Genomic DNA, 19,358 nt, shown 5'->3' with positions numbered 1-19,358 from the left:
ATGTCAAACAGCTCAGCGGGCGTGGCAGGGCTCCTTCCCTTTAAAATGGGTGGTCGGCAAGCTGAAATACTTGGGGGTCCTTATACCTGCTGACTTGGACACCATTTACCAAATTAATATCCAGCCCAAATTTAGGAGCACGATAGAATCGCTGACTAAATGGAGAATGTTACCTCTATCATTTAACGGGACACATTCATCTATTCCAAATGGTGGTCCTCCCAAAATGGATGTACATACTTCAAATGCTCCCCATTTGGCTTCGATTCCGAGATCTGCAGGTGCTAAATCAAGCATTGTCCCACTTCTTATGGGGAGGGAAGAGAGCATGGATTTCCCTGAACATTTTACACCGGCCAACTCAGGAGGGAGGCTTGGGTTGCCCGAATATTTTTAGATATAACCTTGCTTGCAATCTCAGATTTCTCCATGACTGGCTCTATGAGACAAATCTTTTCACACCGGGTCCATACCTTTTGGAAGTGGTATAGGGTAGCGCCCCTCAATGCGCTTTTACGTATGCCACAGTAGGAGATCCCCTCAAATCTCCAGTCTCATCTACTAGTCAGGACTTGTAGAAATACCTGGAAATACATCTATTTATTTATTTATTATTTATTATTTATTTAAAGCTTTTCTATACCGGCATTCATGATGCAATCATATCATGCCGGTTTACAGATAACAGGGGGTGCAATAACCGAGAACTATTAACCAGTGCTGAGGAAGTAAAAAGTTACAATATAACAAGGTAGTTGAAACTGGGGGAGGAAGAAGACAGGAATAGACAAGAATTATATAAACTTTACAGAGCTAGATTATTTACATTGTGCAGTAATGTCTCTTTAAGGATACTATTTACATAGTGCAGTAGGGTATCTCAATTGTGCATTAAGGTCTCTCAGTGGATGTTGCTGTAGGGTCTCTCCCTGTCGTAGGATCCCTTCCCTGGCTATTAGACTCTGGAAAGGCTTGTTTTTGCAAGAAGATCGGGTTGGCTTATGATATAACGCCTTTTGTTAAGTATATCACACAATACCCACTTTGCTCCGGGCTGAGGCACTTCAGTCTTCACCAGGTGGAAAAGGGGGGATCTGCAATACTTATACCAACTGATGCATCCAGACACAGGAGTCCTGCATTGCTTCTTGGATTTACAAACATCCTACTTGCTCCCTAAGTCGGACTTTTTTGCCTATTTGCAACTCAGGCATTTTATGAACACCATTGGGTCAGCCCAGGTACATCCAAAAAAAATCCAATCCATCTCCAACCTCACGACGGCCAGGGATAAGAAAGGCTTGAGTATCTCCAGATTTTATAAAGAACTGTTGCTGGACCCAGACACTGATCACATTAGAATATTTTATACAAAATGGGCGACTTGGTCTTCTTTTCATCTCTCTTTGGAGAACTTTAAGGCTATTTTCTCCAATATCAAAGACATTACCGCCAATGAGATTCTGCGGGAGACTCAATACAAATTTCTCTGGCGTGAGTATATCTCCCCAGAACGGGCCTTCCAATACAAGTCATGTACATCGCCCAGTTGTCAAAAATGTGGACAGAGTGGCGGTTCCTATACTCACTGGGGTAGATTTTGTAATTCTTCGCACGCGCGTACTTTTGTTTGCGGATTTTATAAGAGATGCGTAGCCGCGCATATCTTATAAAAATCCGGGGTCGGCGCTCGCAAGGGGGTGCACATTTGTGCAACTTGCATGTGCCGAGCCCTGCGTGCGCTGCCCGTTCCCTCCGAGGCTGCTCCGAAATCGGAGCAGCCTCCGAGGGAACTTTCCTTCCGCCTCCCCCCACCCGCTCGGCCTTATCTAAAACCCCCCCACCTCTGTTGCAGAAGTTACGCCTGCTTTGAGCAGGCGTAACTTTGCGCGCGCCGGGTCGGCTGCTGCGCGCCATGTTCCGGTCCGGGGGCTGGTCCGGAAGCTGCGGCCACGCCCCCGGAACGCCCCCAGGCCGAAACCACGCCCACGTCACGCCCCTGGATGACGCGCCAACCGCGTCACGCCTCCAGACATGCCGACCCCAAGAAAGCCCCGGGACTTACGCGCGTCCCGGGGCTTTGCGCGCACCGGAAGCCTATGCAATATAGGCTCGGCGCGCGCAGGGGGGTTTTAAAAGGGTTACGAGCGTACCTTAAGTGCATAACCCTTTTAAAATCCGGCCCACTGTTTCTGGGACTGCCCGAAGATAGGGCTTTTTTGGAAGGAGATAATACAAACTTGCTCGAAGATATGGAAATGTCAGTTATCAGGGGATCCTGACACCTGGCTTTTTGGGGTACCGCGAGATGCTTCTTTAGTTAGTGCCAACTTGCTAAGCTTCATACAGAAGGCAGCGATTTAAGGGGAAGAAAGCCATCCTGACAGGCTGGCTCACGGATAAAGCACCTCATGCCGACCACTAGTTTAAGAGAATGCTGAACTTGAGTTCCCACGAATATCAGTTAGCTCAAACTTCCTCCACAAAAAGATGTGACCAAATGATTATGATCTGGACACCCTTTTTTTTCCTATATACACCCGACAGTATCTACGTTGTGATCCCTAGAAACGAATACAGACAGCTACTCGCCACTCAGCCTACCCTGTGGATTTTGAGATCAGATTATCGGTCACTAACCAGGTTAAAATTACTCGGCCACACGCCAAGGTGGAAACCCATGAGTGCTGGGTACTCTTAATGCTCTGACCATGCCATTACATGGACGTTGATAAAATTGAAGTGTGCAAGCATGCTTAGGGCATGGTCTTGAAATGGAAATCAAAATCATTTTTGTTTCCTCTGTAACAGGGGTAAGGGCGGAGCAGGAGGGGCCAGGGGGAGCCTTTCCCCAGTGCTTGTTCGCACAGGAGAGCACTTGATTAAGAAGCTTTAATCTTTCGTATACCTTCTCCATTCTAGTGCTTCTAAGTTATTCCTTGGTCTATGTTGTTCTTGTGTTAATTACATTGTTACTGATAGAAAGAGAGAGAGGGAAAAAATTCTATCCATCCTAATAAAACAGGAAAAAAAAACAACCAGGAGTTCATGCGGAGTTAATAGTTTGAATTACACTCCATCTGTTCAGCGTCATGGAAATCTCTACTGTTACTGCACAGCTATTTCTCACAAATTTGTAACGGAGCCTGCTAAGAGGATAAAAGCTGGAAAAATTCCAGGACGAAAGCTCTTCATATCTGAAGGATGTTTCTCTCTTTCCTATGGGAGGGAGGGTGGGGAAAGCAACAGGATCCAGCATGCTTTTCCCAGATCAGAGGGACGTATGGACTAGTGGGCAACAGACCCTCTGTCCCTATCTGTGTCCAGTTTCTAGAAACTATCCACAACCCACCTTGCAGAATTCTATTTTTTTATTTTTTTGGCTACTTAGAATGTAATATGGGTGATCAGAAACCAAGTTAAGAACCTCCTGGAAATCCCAGCAGAGATGGCGGTTTATTCTTGACAACCAGTTAGTTTTATCCTCAACAACTAGTAGCTTTCTGCTGCCCCTAAGCTCTGCTGCTTGGAGTCACTGCACAGTTTAAGGCCAGAAACATCTTTGCAAGTACCTACAGTGGAGATATTAGCCTTGGTCATCCAGCTAAAATACTGTACAACAGCAATAAAATAGTGGGGAGGTGTCTGTTAGTGGGAGTTAAATGTGGACAGTGCATGTGCAGCAGCGTGTTTGTTGCAAGTTTGTATTTTTTAAATCAAACCATAAATTTGGTTCTGCTTTGTGCTTTGTGCCAGTCAAGAACAGACCTTGCTCCCCAGTGGGGACACGACTTTCAGATAGTCCACATACTTGACACAGATATTCAAAGAGTAAATTAGGTACTTTCTCTCTCTCTCTGAACATGATCTATGCCCTGCCGTGCTGTTCATCTCCCCCCTTTCCCACCTAAAAGCTGCCTTCAGTGCTTTCTCGCAGTCCTGACTAAGAGTCTGGCACTATGGAAGACGGTGCCTCGTGTGTAATTTTAACCGACCAGAGGAGAGCAATTATCAGCCAAGCTGGCCCATTTTTACCTGGGTGAACGGTTTTGAAACTTATCTTCCTTGTGGTCAGCCACTTGCAGATTCAGGGCCCTGGTCACGGAAAGGAACAGCGGATTGAAGTGTGAGCGAGCTGGAAAGCTTTAACTTGAAAGCAGAAGAGAATGACGAGAGAGAGAGAGAGACTACTTAAAGCTTTGTTTTTAATTGAAAAAGCTTTAGACGATTACACTTCCGAAATGTTTGCTTTTAACAGCTAGGCTCCTGGGGGCTGTTTTGCTGTGGAAAAGAGTTGTGTATTGAAGCCTTGATGCATGTTGTGTGAGCGCTGATAAAGCCAGCAATTCCATCTCGCTAATAACGAGCCGTAACTTGTGGTGCAACCCAACAGGCATGCAGTGAAGTCGGACACAAATCCTTGGTGAGGATGGACTGTTTGGGAAGAAAGAGCAAGCCCTAAAGCTGAAATTTACGTAGGCCGTATTCAGCTCTTCCCTTGGGGGAGGGGAGCCTGTTACTGGACGCTCTCATAAATTTTAAGCATGTTGGTAGCCGCCTTTTTGTTGAGGAAAATAATGTAGCTGACTTGTTGGGGAAAGTCTATTACATGGTACAGCGGTTCCCAAATTATTTTCTGATCAGGACCTTCGTAGCCGTAATGAAATCATAGGAGCTAAGGCCAAGTAGCACTGTCTGACTCCCAAGGAAGTGTCGGATTTTGTGGGATTTAAAAATAAAAATAAAACCCAGAGACAGACCAAAGGTACATTGAGTCCAGCATCCTGTCGCCAACAGTGGCTAATCTGGGTCACAAGTACCTGGCAGAACGCAAAGAGTAGATCGATTTCTTGTAGCTGACTCCCAGGGAGGCTTTCTCAAATCTGCCTGGCTAATAATTGTTTATGGACCTTTTAAACCCCTCTTTCCTAGATGCTTTCACCACCTCCTCTGGCTACAAATTCCACAGCTTGATGGTGCCTTTAATGAAAAAATACTTTCTCTGCTTTGTTTTAAATCTGCTGCCTGTTAGTTTCATGGCGTATCCCCTAGTCTTGGTACAATTTGAAAAGGTAAATAACTGTCCTCTGTTTACCCATTCATCCTACTCATGACTTTATAAACATCTATTATATCTCCTCTCATTTGCTTCCTCTCCAAACTGAAGAGCCCTAACTTGTTTAACCTTTCTTCATTACGGAGCTGTTCCATCCCCTTTATCATTTTTATGCCTTTCTCTGCATCTTTTCTAATTTCACTGTGTTTTGTATAAGTTGGGGTGACTAGAATTGCTTACTATACCCAAGGTGCAGTTGTACCATGCATTGATGCGGAGGCATCAGAATATTCAATTTTATTCTCCATTCCTTTCCAAATCATTCTTAACTTTTTGTGTGCTTTTTTGACCATTGGCACACACTGAGCCTAGGATTTCAATGTATTGTCCACAATGACTCTGCGGCCTTTTTTTTTTTTTCTGGGTGGTGATTCCTAATAAGGAACTCAACATTGTGTACCTATAGTTTGGGTTTCTTTTCCCTATGTTCATCACTTTGCGCTTGTCCACATTAAGTTTTATCTGCCATTTAGATTCCCAGTCCCTCAGTCTTGCAAGGTCCTTCTGTAATTCCTCACAGTCTGGTCACCTTTCAGCTTTGAATAATTTTGTATTGTCTGCAAATTGAATCACTTCGCTCATTGCTCCCCTTTCCAGATTTTTTATGAATGTTAAACAGCACAGGTCCCAATGCAGGGTCCTGGGGCGACGCCATTCTTTACCTTTCTCCATTACTGCATGGAGGTAACCTGCAGGAGCAGCAGTTACTACCCTTAAATGAAGTCATGGGGGTAACCCGCACATAGCGGCAATTACTATCCTAAACAATTTGCTGGGCAGTCGGCATGGACCATTTGGGACTTTATCTGCCATCATATATACTATGTTGCTGTTTCCTGTAGTTTAACTGGTTACTAAGCTGCAATAGGACATCATCTCCTGCCCCATGACTTCTTAATTTCCTGAAGAGTCTCTCATGAGGGGCTTTAAAATATCTGGATTTTCAAAAGGCATTTGACATTGACCTGCTAACCCCTATCTGCATGTTTATTAACCTCTTCAAAAAATAAAAATCCGGTAGATTGCCCAGCACTGACATGAGACTCTCCGATCTATAGTTTCCCAGATCATCCCTGGTTCCATTTTTAAAAACTGGCATTCCAGTGACCACGTCCCAGTCTTCAGGTACAGTGGCTGTTTTTAATGAGAGGTTACAGATTACAGATAACAGTTCTGCAGTTTCATATTTGAATTCTTTTGGAACCCTGGATGAATACCATCTAGTCCTGCTGATTTGTTACTGATGGTTGTTGGTTTGTCAGTTGACTCTTTTATTACTTCTGTTTTCACAGTGATTTGCTTTGATTCCTCTGAATCATAACTATTAAAGGATGTTTCTGATGTTGGTATCTTCACAATAAACTCCTTGGTAAAGAATTAAGCAAAGAATTAATTTAGTATCTGTTATGTTTTTCTGCTACGGCGTTGTCATTTCAGAGTGCCCGTTTTATCCCTTGGTCATCTGGCAGTCCAACTAACTCCCTCATATGTTTCAAATGTACTTGAAAAATATTTTATTATTAGATTTTGTAAGGAGTGGAGTGAGCATGAGCCCTTCATGCTCTGGCGCAGTGGACGCTGCCTCAGGGGCGACCCCATGAGGTCTATGCCGGCAGCTGGAGAATGCACTTTGACATGGGCCAGGCTAGAGCTTCACCTGCATTAGCTGCCTTCCCTGCGGGTTGAGCCCTTGGGTTCCGGCGGCCGGCAGGACTTAGATGATTCAATAGGTCTATCAGAGTCCAGAGACAGGTCAAGAGTCGGGGCTGGCGGCAGACAAGACGTAGACAAGTTTCAAAGCTAAGGTCATGTCCAGGCAGCAAGCCAAAGGATAAGTCTACGTTCAAAGCTGAGGTCAGAACCGAAGAGGCAGGTCAAGACAGACAGGAGACAAAGGGACAAGACAGGACTAGACTGACACAACGAGGCAAAACAAGACACTGAGGACAAGGACAAAGGCAAAGCAAGGAGACGAGGTGAGGTAACAAAGATAGGGCAGTAACAAGAGCAAGACAAGATGAGGTGAGGTGAGGCATGGCTGGATGAAGCAAGGCTGGAGAAGACTGGATGAGGTGAGGGAAGGCTAAAGGCTGGAATCAGGAATGCTGGCAAGGCTGGATGCAATAGACTGTTGCTGAGGCGAGGAACTGTTGTGCAGGCTTGGCTTAAGTAGGGCAGGCAGGTGAAGTCATCAGTAGGCATCTCTCACAGGTTCCCACCACTGTATGCTCCTATGGAGAGGCCAAGCATGGCGGCAGAGTCCGGCAGTATTCCTGCTGTGAGAGAGTGGATGAGTGCCGCGAATCTTAACACTTTAATGTTTTACATCTAACTTGCTAGTGCTTATACTCTTTCCTATTTTCCTCTGGATCTGCTTTCCATTTTCTAAAAGATGCCCTTTTGGCTTTAACTGCTTCTTTCATCTCACCATTTAACCATGCTGGCAGTCATTTGGTCTTCCTTTGACTTTTTTTAATGCTTGGAATATATTTTATCTGGGCTTCCAGTATGGCATTTTTAAACCATACTAATAACAAAAAAGCACAAATCGATGGAAAATACCCACCCTAACCATTCATCATACCAACATTAAACTAATCACACCTTATTATATAAAAGTGGACCTTCATGCCAGATCATCTACTGCCAAATCAGTACAGTAGTGAGTTTATAGTATAATCATTGGTCCAAGTCAAAACATTTTTTTTTGTTATTTTTATAATTATTAAAGTCCAAGTATCTTCAACTGGTAAACTTCAGCCATAATAATTTCCACCACTAAGGATGAAAAATACAAAATATTTAGCTTAAAGCATAAACTCTACTACAGCAATGGCCATAGCTGTATTCATCCCGACATGGCACCGTGTTTCACAATGGCTGCATCAGGGGAATGTTGGCAGGCAGAGAAAGGAAAGTTAAATTTTATAAGGAGAACTTTTTTTTTTTTAATTAGCCTAATTTCCAAAGAGAAAGAAGGCTTACAAGAACACTTTGTCTGTGTGTCCCTAATAAATTTTGTGTTTGTGTCCTGTCCACACCAGATTTTCAGGGGGAACATGAGAACTCTTAACAGGGGTGGGTTTTTATTGTTGTGGGTTTTTTTTTATTCCTGATCCATGTCTACGTGGATTGTCAATGTATGCATGTTCTGGAAAGTAGGTTCTCTTTAGTTCAGGGTGAAACTTCTTCCTAGCATGCCATCTTCTGGTTCTAAAAATATTGGCTGGTGCCCGGAGTTTCTAAATATTTTTCTATCGCTGCGTTCCCTCCAAAAAAAGCAGCCCCAGCCCCATATAGAGCTTGCCTGGAGCAATGTGCGATATCTTATCTGCCATTAGGGGTGGATGGGCAGGTGTCTAGTGGGAGCGATGTTGCACTTAGAGGTGAGGAGGCTGCTGCCTGCACGGTGACCCTTGCCACCTTGTGTACACAAAACTTGAACAGCCGCAAGTAAGTTCCTTGTGGAACTCTTGAGCGTTGAATATGGCGGTGCTTTTTCTTTGGCGTACATTGTACAGTATGAGCAGTCTCGCAGTGAGATAAAGAGCTACGTGGCCTCAAGCTGATAACGATGCCATCTTTGGTAAATATGTTGATTTAAAAAACCAGACGAGAGAGGCCTGACCCTGGTTCCCTCGGCAAGAGGCCCCACCTTGTTCCCCAGGGTTCAAGCTTAGGAAATTATCAGTGGGTTACTCTGCACCACTTTTGGCACAGAACACTTCAGATTCATTTATATTTTATATTAAGTGCATCTGCTTTAAGGGAGAAGTTGATGATAATTCAGTTGTAATGTCCTCTGACAGTGCACTGTCCTCTGATGGTGCTTGGAAACCAGGACATTAGTACCTGGCAGACGTCGTATCTCTGGAGAGCTAATGACCTGTCAGAGATGCGTTCATCTGTAAGACTTTATTATTACTATAAAACAAGAACCTGCTGTCCGCTTGTTGAGGGATTGGACTGTACAATGGAGGTTATGTGTTTGGTGTCTGCTCTGTGATTTCTTGGATTGTATGTGCTCAGCTCTAAACACATTTAACCTCTGGGGCAGAGACAAGGACAGCATGAAATGTGTTTCTGCTCCGCCTCCTCATGACATCAAACAGGCAGGATGATTACATGGGCTGAATGTTTGAATGTAGGGGATTGCCCCCTATGAATTCTTGTTTTCTAGTTTGCCTGAGCCTTAAATGATGCAAATCTTGATGAAGCATAACTTGATAAAGTCATGGGTTGGCGAGACCCTCCTGATAAGAGTCTGTATGATCCGTAGAAGGCGCAGGCCTTTTGGTTGGTGTGGCAGCTCTCTGAGGGTTCAAGAAGGTTTATGGCAGCCCCGTGCTAAATAATTCTAAAGCTTCCAGGACCTTCAGAAGATGCCACTTGAACAAGCTCTGCTTTCCTGACCATGTGCACATGCAGTGATTTAAAAAAAAAAATGTAAAAAATGCATTTTAAATTATAAAGCCAACTTGCATAGTAATTTTACTGAACCAAAAGCATCAGTGCAAGGAGAACAAATCAATTTTCGCTTTTGGGACCCAACTCCTAATTAATTCCAATGTTTGCTGATTCCATCCCTCCTCCCTCCATTTCTACCACTCACTCCTACAATAATTTATTTGCTAAGACGTCTCATTGATTGAAAGTAGCCAAATCTGTATGTACCCTGAAAATTAATAGTTCTACGTGGTTATTGTACACTTTGGGTACATTTGTCTGAAATAGGCTGATGACGAGGCCACCTCTAAGACACCTGTTTTTGCCTTCTCGGTTCTTTTAATTATAGATTTCAAAGGGAATACTTGTTGTAAAGAACCCCATTTTCTTTACAACAAGTATTGGTGGGAACAGCCTCGGAGGTGGGGGGGGGGGGGGGTTCTTAGCCTGTTGCCTTTCTTCACTCCTAAAGCTGCTGCCGTCTCCTATTTGTGTTGTGAGCTGATGTTACTTAGTATTCCAGAGTTCCTTGCCAAGGTGGTTGTTTCCTACCGTATATTACAGAACAGTAAATACTCCTTTCCTTTTCGGTGCAGGAGCCCCCATCATTACATGACTGATCAACTAGGTGAGCTGTAGATTAGCACATTGGCTGTGAAGGTGAATGCCCCAGATCAGCTCTCCTGCCTCCTGGTTGAGTAGCCTTGAGCAAGCCATGTAACCTCCGTCTGCTCACAAGTGAAGCACAAGCTCCCCAGAGAGAGAATATTGTACCCACAGCTAAGCTGCAGGTTTTTGGGGGTTTTTTTTTTTGTGCAAGACCCCCGATTTGATGCTATGGGGCTGATGTGTTGCAGCAGAATGGAGGCGCACTGCTTTCCTATTCGGCCACCACCGACTGCTGCTCCTCTGGTTCTCCCCGCCCAGTGCTGCAGCTCGTGGCTGTCTTGCAGTCTGCTGATGCTCCTGTTGATGCAGCTCATGTTGTTGTGTGGTTGGCTTGCATCCTTCTGCTCATGCGATTGCCGCCTGCCCATGCGGCCGCTCCGCCCGCTCCCGTTCCACCCTACCCCTTTTTCTTTTTCCAGAGGAGGAGAGTTTGCCCATTGGTGCTTATCCCTCCTGTAAAATAACAGATTCTTCTCCACTAAACAAAACATGTTTGTATGGGGTTCAGACGTGCTCCAGTTCGCTTAGTTCCTTAATGGGGAGTTAAGTGGGAACCACTTCAAATCTGAAACAAAAAGGAGAATCTTAAATAATTCTGGTTTGTTTTCAGTGCCAGGGGAGCTCATTTATTTTCTAGCACTGCTATCTTAAATATTATAGGTTTCCATTTCATCTTATAAGGACACACAACCTTATTCGTATGTACTCGTGTAATGTCCGACGCAAAATTTCTCTTCCACTGGAATTAATCTTTATTATAAGAACATAATTTTTATTACAAGACTACTGTCAGCTTCTTATAAGGCTCTACTTATTTATTCATATCTCTTATTTTATACCGCCTATGTGTAGTGAGCTCTGGGCAGAGTACATCAAAACACAGCATTACTATAACAGACCTAGCATATACATAATAAATAAATGTATAAAAACAACCAGAGACCTGCAAAGACTGCAGCTATAACTGAAATAGTAAAAGGAAATAGAATCTCTGAGAGAAAAGGCTGAAGAAAATAACCACACTGTAGTGACATTCATCAGATTTCCTTTGGCATTGAGTTCCCAATTGAAGGAGCCAATACAGAAAATGATCTTTTCCAAATTTCAGCTAATTTAACGTTTGTTGCTGATGGTATTTTCAAAAGGAGATCGTGACCGGAACACAGGGTTCTACCAGGAACATAGCCAATTAGAAAGATAAATTGTTCATTTTCTGATGGATAGCTTTACATATTAAAACAAGGACTTCGAAGGTAGTTCTGAGTTGAACTGGAAGCCAATGAAGGCTTTCGGGGTTGGAGTAATGTGGTCTCTTTGTTTATCCTCAAATGGTAAACGGGCAGCAGCATTTTGCGCAAACTGCAACCAATGCAGCTGTTTTTGATAACCCAGAGTTTAAAGAGCTACAAAAGTCCAGATGTGTGGTGATCAGCGTGTTCATTGCAGTGACGAGATCTTCTGTGTTGCGACGAGGATGAAGGCTTTGAATGAACTGGAGTTGGAAATATGATGCTTTTACAACAGCTAAAATGTGAGCACGCATTGTCAGATGCTTATCTAAGATTATTTCCAACCACTGTAAAACCTATAGGGTGATATCTATATTAAAATTGCATTTTAAGCATCAGACTATAATAATTGTTATACCATGACCTTGTCCTCCAGTAAATTCTTAGTCCCCTTGACATTATATTCAGCTTTACTACTCCTAGCACTCATTTCCCAGCAACAACCCCATGGAAAGAAGGGAGGCGGTGTGTGTATGTTTGTGTGTGTATATATACTTTTTTGGGTGTAGCTCAAGGACATTAGAGGCAAAGCTCAGGCACTAAACTGCTTCTTACTGGCCTTTAAGTTAAAAGAAGAAGAAACTTGAAGTATTCTTAAGAATCCTTATGGAGGATAAATGGAGGCTCGCAAATAATGGAATGGGACAGTGTTGCTTAGATGCAAATAGACATAGTGAGATTACAGGCTCAATACCACACAACTATAACAAGGTAAAAGGAGGGGTGGGGTGATGACTGGCAGCTGAAGTTGAACTCCCCCCCCCCCCCTCTCTCGTTCATATGCGTGTGATTTCTCCTCTCCTTCCCTCTTTCTCTCTCCCGCGCACACGCTCTCCAAAAACAGCTGCATCCCCTCAGGTTTGTTCAGTGGTGACCCCATACTGAGGTTAAATTTCACTAAGATGTGAGGGGGAGGAAAAAAGTCAGCCATAGCTGACATGGTTGAGGAGGGGAGTGATGATGGAGCAGCAGTGTATGGAGCAAAACATTATCACGGCTAACGTGGGTCAGAAAAAATAGACTAAATTCCAGTGTCTGAGTGAGGCCCTTTTTTATGATCTTATGTATTTTCAATTGTTGTAATGTCATATAATATATTTTAGAAGAATAATCACAGAAAGGGTGGAGGTGATGAGGGCAAAAATCAATATTTGAATGCAAGAAAACCTGGGACAGAGAATCCTGAGTGATGGTAAAAGCTGAAGATCAAGTAAGGCTGTGTGATAATGCAGTAGGTTTAAGTTTAAATATTATGTGGTATACCTTTGGTCTAACTTTGAGGGAAGAACATAAGAAATTGCCATGCTGGGTCAGACCAAGGGTCCATCAAGCCCAGCATCCTGTTTCCAACAGTGGCCAAACTAGGCCACAAGAACCTGGCAATTACCCAAACACTAAGAAGATCCCATGCTGCTGATGCAATTAATAGCAGTGGCTATTCCCTAAGTAAACTTGATTAATAGCTGTTAATGGACTTCTCCTCCAAGAACTTATCCAAACCTTTTTTGAACCCAGCTACACTAACTGCACTAACCACATCCTCTGGCAACAAATTCCAGAGCTTTATTGTGCGTTGAGGGAAAAAGAATTTTCTCCGATTAGTCTTAAATGTGCTACTTGCTAACTTCATGGAATGCCCCCTAGTCCTTCTATTATTCGAAAGTGTAAAGTCAATGTTAAACTTGTTTTGGGTCCTTACACTGATTATTAGCATGTGTATGTGTTTTTTTTCCTCTCTTGCAGTCATAGCCTCAGCTCAGCGTCTGGTCACCGTGCAGAATGGTGTTCTCTACCGAACCGAAGGCTCCCACATCACCATTTGGTGCAAGGTCAGCGGCTACCAGGGACCCTCTGAGCAGAACTTCCGCTGGTCTATCTACCTGCCATCCACTCCAGAGAGAGAGGTCCAGATCATTAGCACGGATAATTCCAACTTTGCTTACGCCATCTACGCCCCGCGGGTCCGGAGCGGCGAGATCTTCGTGGAAAGGATCAAAGGCGACTATGTGCTCCTTCACATTGCCAACCTGCAGGACCGGGATGCAGGGGAGTACGAATGCCACACTCCCAACACGGACGAGCGATTCTTTGGGAGTTACAGTGCCAAAATGAACATGAGTGGTAAGAAGGATATTTATGTGCTCGTTGAGAAAATGGCTTGACAGAGGGTGCTGGGTGTGTAGGCATATCCCTTCTAATTGCATTTCAAACCTTTCTAATGTATACTTTGTCATGTCTTGGCTTTAGGAAAAAAAACCTGTTTTTACTGAACAAAAAAAAAAAAAGCAATCCCCTGTTTGTTTTAATGAAGGAAAGAACTCTGCAAGATTTTGTTGATGATTATTTTTCTTTTCATATTGCGTGGTACACTTTGGTGCCTATGTTCACACTGGTTAGTCTTTTGATATGGGGGATGGATGAATAGCAGAGATTATACAGGCGCGGCACCGAAGGAGAAGGCGCAAAGCTGCTTTACGATTGCCTAGTGTATTAATTGCATTAAGGAATTTCCATCCCTATCCACATTTTGTGCCTAATTTGCCATGCTTGACCTAAATTTTGTAATGTGTGGAGTTGGATATACAGTATAAGATGTGCTGAGAAGGATTTTAAAATAACATTTTTGGTTGTCCTTATGTCTTTTTAATTGACATTCTTCCTTTCTGTAACAACATATAGAAATATGATAACCCACGTCTTGTCTGCTCAGCGGAGGCAGGCCAGGTACTCCCACAGTCCAAGAAACAATCTACCATATCCTCTTATACCCATAAATGGAAAAAGATTTTCCAGTTGGTATGTCTGTATTAACCTCTGCCCTTTTCTACTTGTCTATTTACATCACCTGTCTAAATCCGTTCTTAAGACAAATTCCATAGGTACTGTCACAGCTGACCACAACCTGGAGCAGGAAAAGACTGTGTCTTCGCGACCCATCGTGGACCTCAGTGAGATTTTGGCTCAAGTTATACGACTGCCTTGCAAGCCCGGTCACTCCTGTAGCCTAATGAAACCACCTTTGAAAACAGTCTTCCTAGTAGCAGTCTCCTCTGTCAGAAAAGCAAGTGAGCTCCATGTGTTAGTAACTTACCCACTGTACACACAGTTTTTCAGAGACAGGGGTACTTCGTACTCATCTGGAATTTCTAGTGCAGTTCGTTTCAGATTTTCACTTGAAACATGCTTCCTACATTTTTTTTTCAAGACCTCAGGCACACAGCAGCTCTGCACACCTTGGACTGTAAAAGGGTTTTATCCTTTTATTTAAGCAGAATCAGGGATGTCGGAAAATCTTCACAACCCCCAACAGAACTGGATTACCTCTTACCAAACGCATTATTGCTGATTGGATCCTAGAATGCAGATGTTTCCTTTAACAAAGCAGGCTTACCTGAGAGGGCTAACATTAGAGCCATGGTGGACTCAACAACTCATCTGGGGCCAGCCGCTGTAGAAGACCCTGCAGATCAACTGCTTTGAGCTCTCTACATACCTTCAGTTCTCATTAGATTCTGATCCTTGGCCAGGCAGCTCTTCAAAACCTTTTCAAAGTTTAAAAATAAATAAAATAAATGTAAATAATACATTATCATGTAGAAGTCTGATGAAAGCTTCTTCCCACAAACCGCCTGGTTGGCAGGTTATCTGGGAGAGTTGGAAAGTAGAGACTGTAAGACAGCTCGGGAGTTCCCCGTAAGTGTGACTGACTCTCCTACTCTGAATTCTCAGTAGTGTCTGTCATACGCCATGTGCATTTATCATGCTCGTATGCTGTCAGCACTGCAGGAGTGTCCTTTTAACATGATAGCAGCTCGTAACAACATAAGACTTGCCGTGCTGGGTCGGACCAAGGGTCCATCAAGCCCAGTATCCTGTTTCCAATAGTGGCCAATTCAAGTCACAATTACCTGGCAAGTACCCAAACATTAGATAAATCACAAGCTACTATTGCTTATTAATTACCGAAATAGAGGAAAAATCCATAAACTGCTATGAACGTATCCAAACCTTTTTTAAACCTAGTTACACTAACTGCTGTAATCACATCCTCTGGCAGTGGATTCCTGAGCTTAACTTTGCACTGAGTGAAAAAGAATTTTCTTTGATTTGTTTTAAATGAGCTACTTGCTAACTTCATGGACTGTCCCCTAGTCCTTCTATTATCTAAGAGAATAAATAACAGATTTACATTAACTTGTTTGTTTCCTTTCATGATATTGTAGACTTCTATCATATCCCTCCTCAGTTGTCTCTTCTCCAAATTGAATAGCAATGACTTCTTTAACCTTTCTTCATAGGGCAGCCATTCCATGCTTCTTATCATTTTGGACACCCTTCTCTGCAGCTATACCCTTTTTGAGATGCGGTGACCAGAATTGCACACAGTATTCAAGATGTGGTCTCACTATGGAGCGATACAGAGGCATTATGACATCCTCCATTTTATTTGCCATTCCCTTCTTGATAATTTCTAACATTGTTTGCTTTTTTCTTGATCGCCACAGCACACTGAGCTGACGATTTCAATGTTTTATCCACTATGATGCCTAGATCTCTTTCCTGGATGGCAACTCCTAAGGTAGAACCTAACATTGTGTAACTACAGCAAGGGTTATTTTTCGCTATATGCATCACTTTGCACTTATCCACCTTAAATTTCATCTGCCATTTGGAAGCAGACTCTTCCAGTTTTGCAACGTCATCCTGAAATTCCACACAATCTGCTTGAGATTTAACTACGCAATTTTGTGTCATCTGCAAATTTGATCACCTCACTCGTCGTATCCCTTTCCAGATCATTTATAAATATATTAAAAAGCACCGGTCCAAGTACAGATCCCTGAGGCACTCTGTTTATCTTTTTCCACTGTGAAAACTGACCATTTAATCCTACTCTGTTTCCTGTCTTTTAACCAGTTTGCAAACCACAAAAGGACATCACTTCCTATCCCATGACTTTTTTAGTTTTTTAGAAGCCTTTCATGCAGGACTTTGTCGAACACCTTATGAAAATCCAAATACATCACATCTACCGGTTCACCTTTGTCCACGTGTTTATTCACCCCTTCAAAAAAAATGTAGATTTGTGAGTCAAGACTTCCCTTGGGTAAATCCATGCTGGCTGTGTCCCATCAAACCATGTCTATGTAAATGTTTTGTGATTTTATTCTTTATAGCCGTTTCCATGATTTTCCCTGGCACTGAAGTCAGGTTTACTGGTCCCATCATCGTGTGGGAGGCCCGAGCTACCGGCTCGGGCCTCCCACACGATGATGGGTCAGCTGGGAATGTGGTGGAGGCAGCGTTCACAGCCCCACTCCGTCCTCCCCCTGAGGAGAGGGTGTTGTGGTTGTCGCTGGTGACCCCTGGTAGCTGGCTGTAGAGTCCATGATGGTTCCAGACTGAGCAGACAAGGGAGGGTCTCTTTAAAAATCTGAGAAAAATCCTCGGATAGTTGCAAATGAAGGCTCACGGTGCCACAATCCCCCAACCCTGGGTTCTGACTGAGCTGGAAGAAAAGGGAGAAATGAGGAAATGACCAGGCAGGAAATAAATAAATAGATGAGCTATAATGGTGAGAGCTCGCACCCTGTGAGCTCCTGAGGGTTAAGGAGATGGGGAAACGAGCAAGTTGTGTGCTGAATGCTTTTTGTTTTTAATAGTTGCTGAATGGTGAGAGGCATAGACGAAATGGTAAATCACATTTTTCTTATGATTTTTGATTTTAGGAATGCTTAGAAGCCCCCAAAAGACCATGTGAAGTCCTCAGATATGCTGTACAAACAATCCATAAGAGTCCCTTCTCAGTAGAGCTTACAATCTAATCAAGACAAACATATAGGGCAAAAGATACTTGGGGGAATTTCATTTATTAAGACGATTAAAAATGAATGAGGCTGTAAGCGGGAAGATCAGGGCTGAAGATTTAAAAGATGGGATTTGAGTAAGGCAAGAGAGGGAGCATGACGCACCAGCTCAGGAAGTCTGTTCCAAGCACTTAGTACAGCCAGATGGAAAGCACAAAGTTGGGAATTGGCAACAGAGGAGAAGGGCATAGATCGGAGTGACTTGCCTGAATGCTCGTACATGACTCTTTTTTTTTTTTTTTTTTTTTTTTTGCATAAAGCTCAATGTGCTTTTGCTTACTCTGGCTGTCTGATTTGCATGTTTTATGTAACCCTCTAGTGTTATTCACGTGGTTACAGTAACACCAGCAGAAAGAGCTTTATATTTAAATATTAGTGCAGGAGATTTAGGTTACTTAAAACCAGTGAAGGTGTAAAGAGGGGAACTGAACTGAGGTTTGATCACTGGTACATGGCTGCGCTTCTAGTCCTTGTGCTCAAAAAGTCTTCAGGATAAATAATATACTCGGTCAGTACATTTAATGGGGCCAAAATCACTCATGCCTTACCTTAATTAAAGACCTTGGGGTCATTAATGGCTAACGGGACAGTTGTGATGGCTCACCATGAAGGTGGCCTAACCTTGGATTTTATGGGGATCTAGCTGCCTACCTGTGGCTTATTTGATTTGCAGTACCGGTTCAGCAGGGTGTGGACCAGGTGTAGGTCCAGGTTCATTGGGTTTTGTAAGCTATCAAGATGGAGTAAGGATTGACATGTATCGGGCAGAGCGAATTGTTTTGGAGGAAACTTTAAAAAAAAACCAAAAACAAAAAACCCCCACAGAGAGAGTTTTCTTAAACAGGGCATCTGCTTACATGACAACGCTGTAAGACCCTCCCCATGATGGGCCTCCCTTATCTGAGGACTTCACGTGGTCTTTTGGGGGCTTCTAAGCAGATGCAGTTAGAAAATGCCTCTTTCTTTGGGAGGGAAGGGAGTGCACGGGTCTCTGAAGACTAGAAATGGACCCCCTGGATATCCCCGGAAGGGGATAAGCTACTGCAACACAGAAAATACCGCTGATGGATTTTACAGTTTGAGATCTGCATCTGGGACTGCAGGGTCAGGTCTTGGCACCTCCCGGCACTCCCCATCTAGATCTCTCGACAGCTCCACCATCCCAGCTCTCTTAGGCCAAAACCTTCCTGTTGAAAAGGCGAGCGATAGCTCCCCAACTGAATTACTGTTCTCATTTACTCCGGAAGGAGCAGAACCCAACATCTCCCTCCTCTTTCATCCTGCCATGAATTTTTAATGCCGCTGTTAGTTTGATCATTTTTCTCTTTTTTGCTGACAGAGTCGCAGGGGAATTTAAATATCATCTCCTTGGTTTTTTTTTTTTTCATGGTTTGCCACCCTGTGAGGGGAGAACCTGAGGACAGCTGGGATGGAGAAGGCAGGAGTTGGGGGTGAGGGGAAATGGGCGTTGCCATTTTTGTATACCGTAATTTATTTCGGCCTTTCATGTTGACTATAGTCGGAATGGCATCTTTATTATATACCTGATTAAAAACTGTCCACACATATATGTTGTGCAGGAACACGCTGGAAGGGTTGTGCCTGACAAGGGGCAATACCGAAGTGCAGCTTTTGTTTGTTTATTTATTTGAACTTTTAGCCCATGCGATCCAAAGTACTTGGCGGGTTACAGTACACGTACATAAAAATCAAAGTACAAATATATTACCATAAATTGTCCAAAATAAAAATGTTAAAAAAATTCAAATTAAAACAAAGAACCATTAAAAAATTTTTAAAAACTTCGTAATCACAAACTAAATTGGAAATATTTAAAGTCATGGTCATGCTGAAAGTTTCATGATACCATAGAAACAAATGCTTGCAAAAAGTAAAATGTTTCCTAAATGTCGAGTAAGATAGAGTTGACCAAATTTCAAGCGGAAGCTTCCTTGGAGGATGGTAGTAGCT

At 43.2% G+C, this 19,358-nt stretch overlaps 1 protein-coding gene across 5 annotated transcripts in view; it reads left to right on the top strand.

Moving 5' to 3' along the window:
- Window positions 1-19,358, top strand: part of IGSF3 (immunoglobulin superfamily member 3) — a 143,228-nt gene that overhangs the window by 51,540 nt on the left and 72,330 nt on the right. For all 5 annotated transcript variants that reach the window (XM_029578565.1, XM_029578564.1, XM_029578562.1 and 2 more), the window contains exon 4: window positions 13,264-13,641. In XM_029578565.1, the coding sequence (XP_029434425.1) occupies window positions 13,264-13,641 (378 nt within the window). The remainder of the gene's footprint in view (window positions 1-13,263; window positions 13,642-19,358) is intronic.

Source organism: Rhinatrema bivittatum, chromosome 15 (genome assembly GCF_901001135.1).
Source record: "Rhinatrema bivittatum chromosome 15, aRhiBiv1.1, whole genome shotgun sequence".
NCBI classification, from domain to species: domain Eukaryota; kingdom Metazoa; phylum Chordata; class Amphibia; order Gymnophiona; family Rhinatrematidae; genus Rhinatrema; species Rhinatrema bivittatum.
Note: the sequence above shows the minus strand (reverse complement) of the source record. Positions and strands in the feature narration are given on the sequence as shown.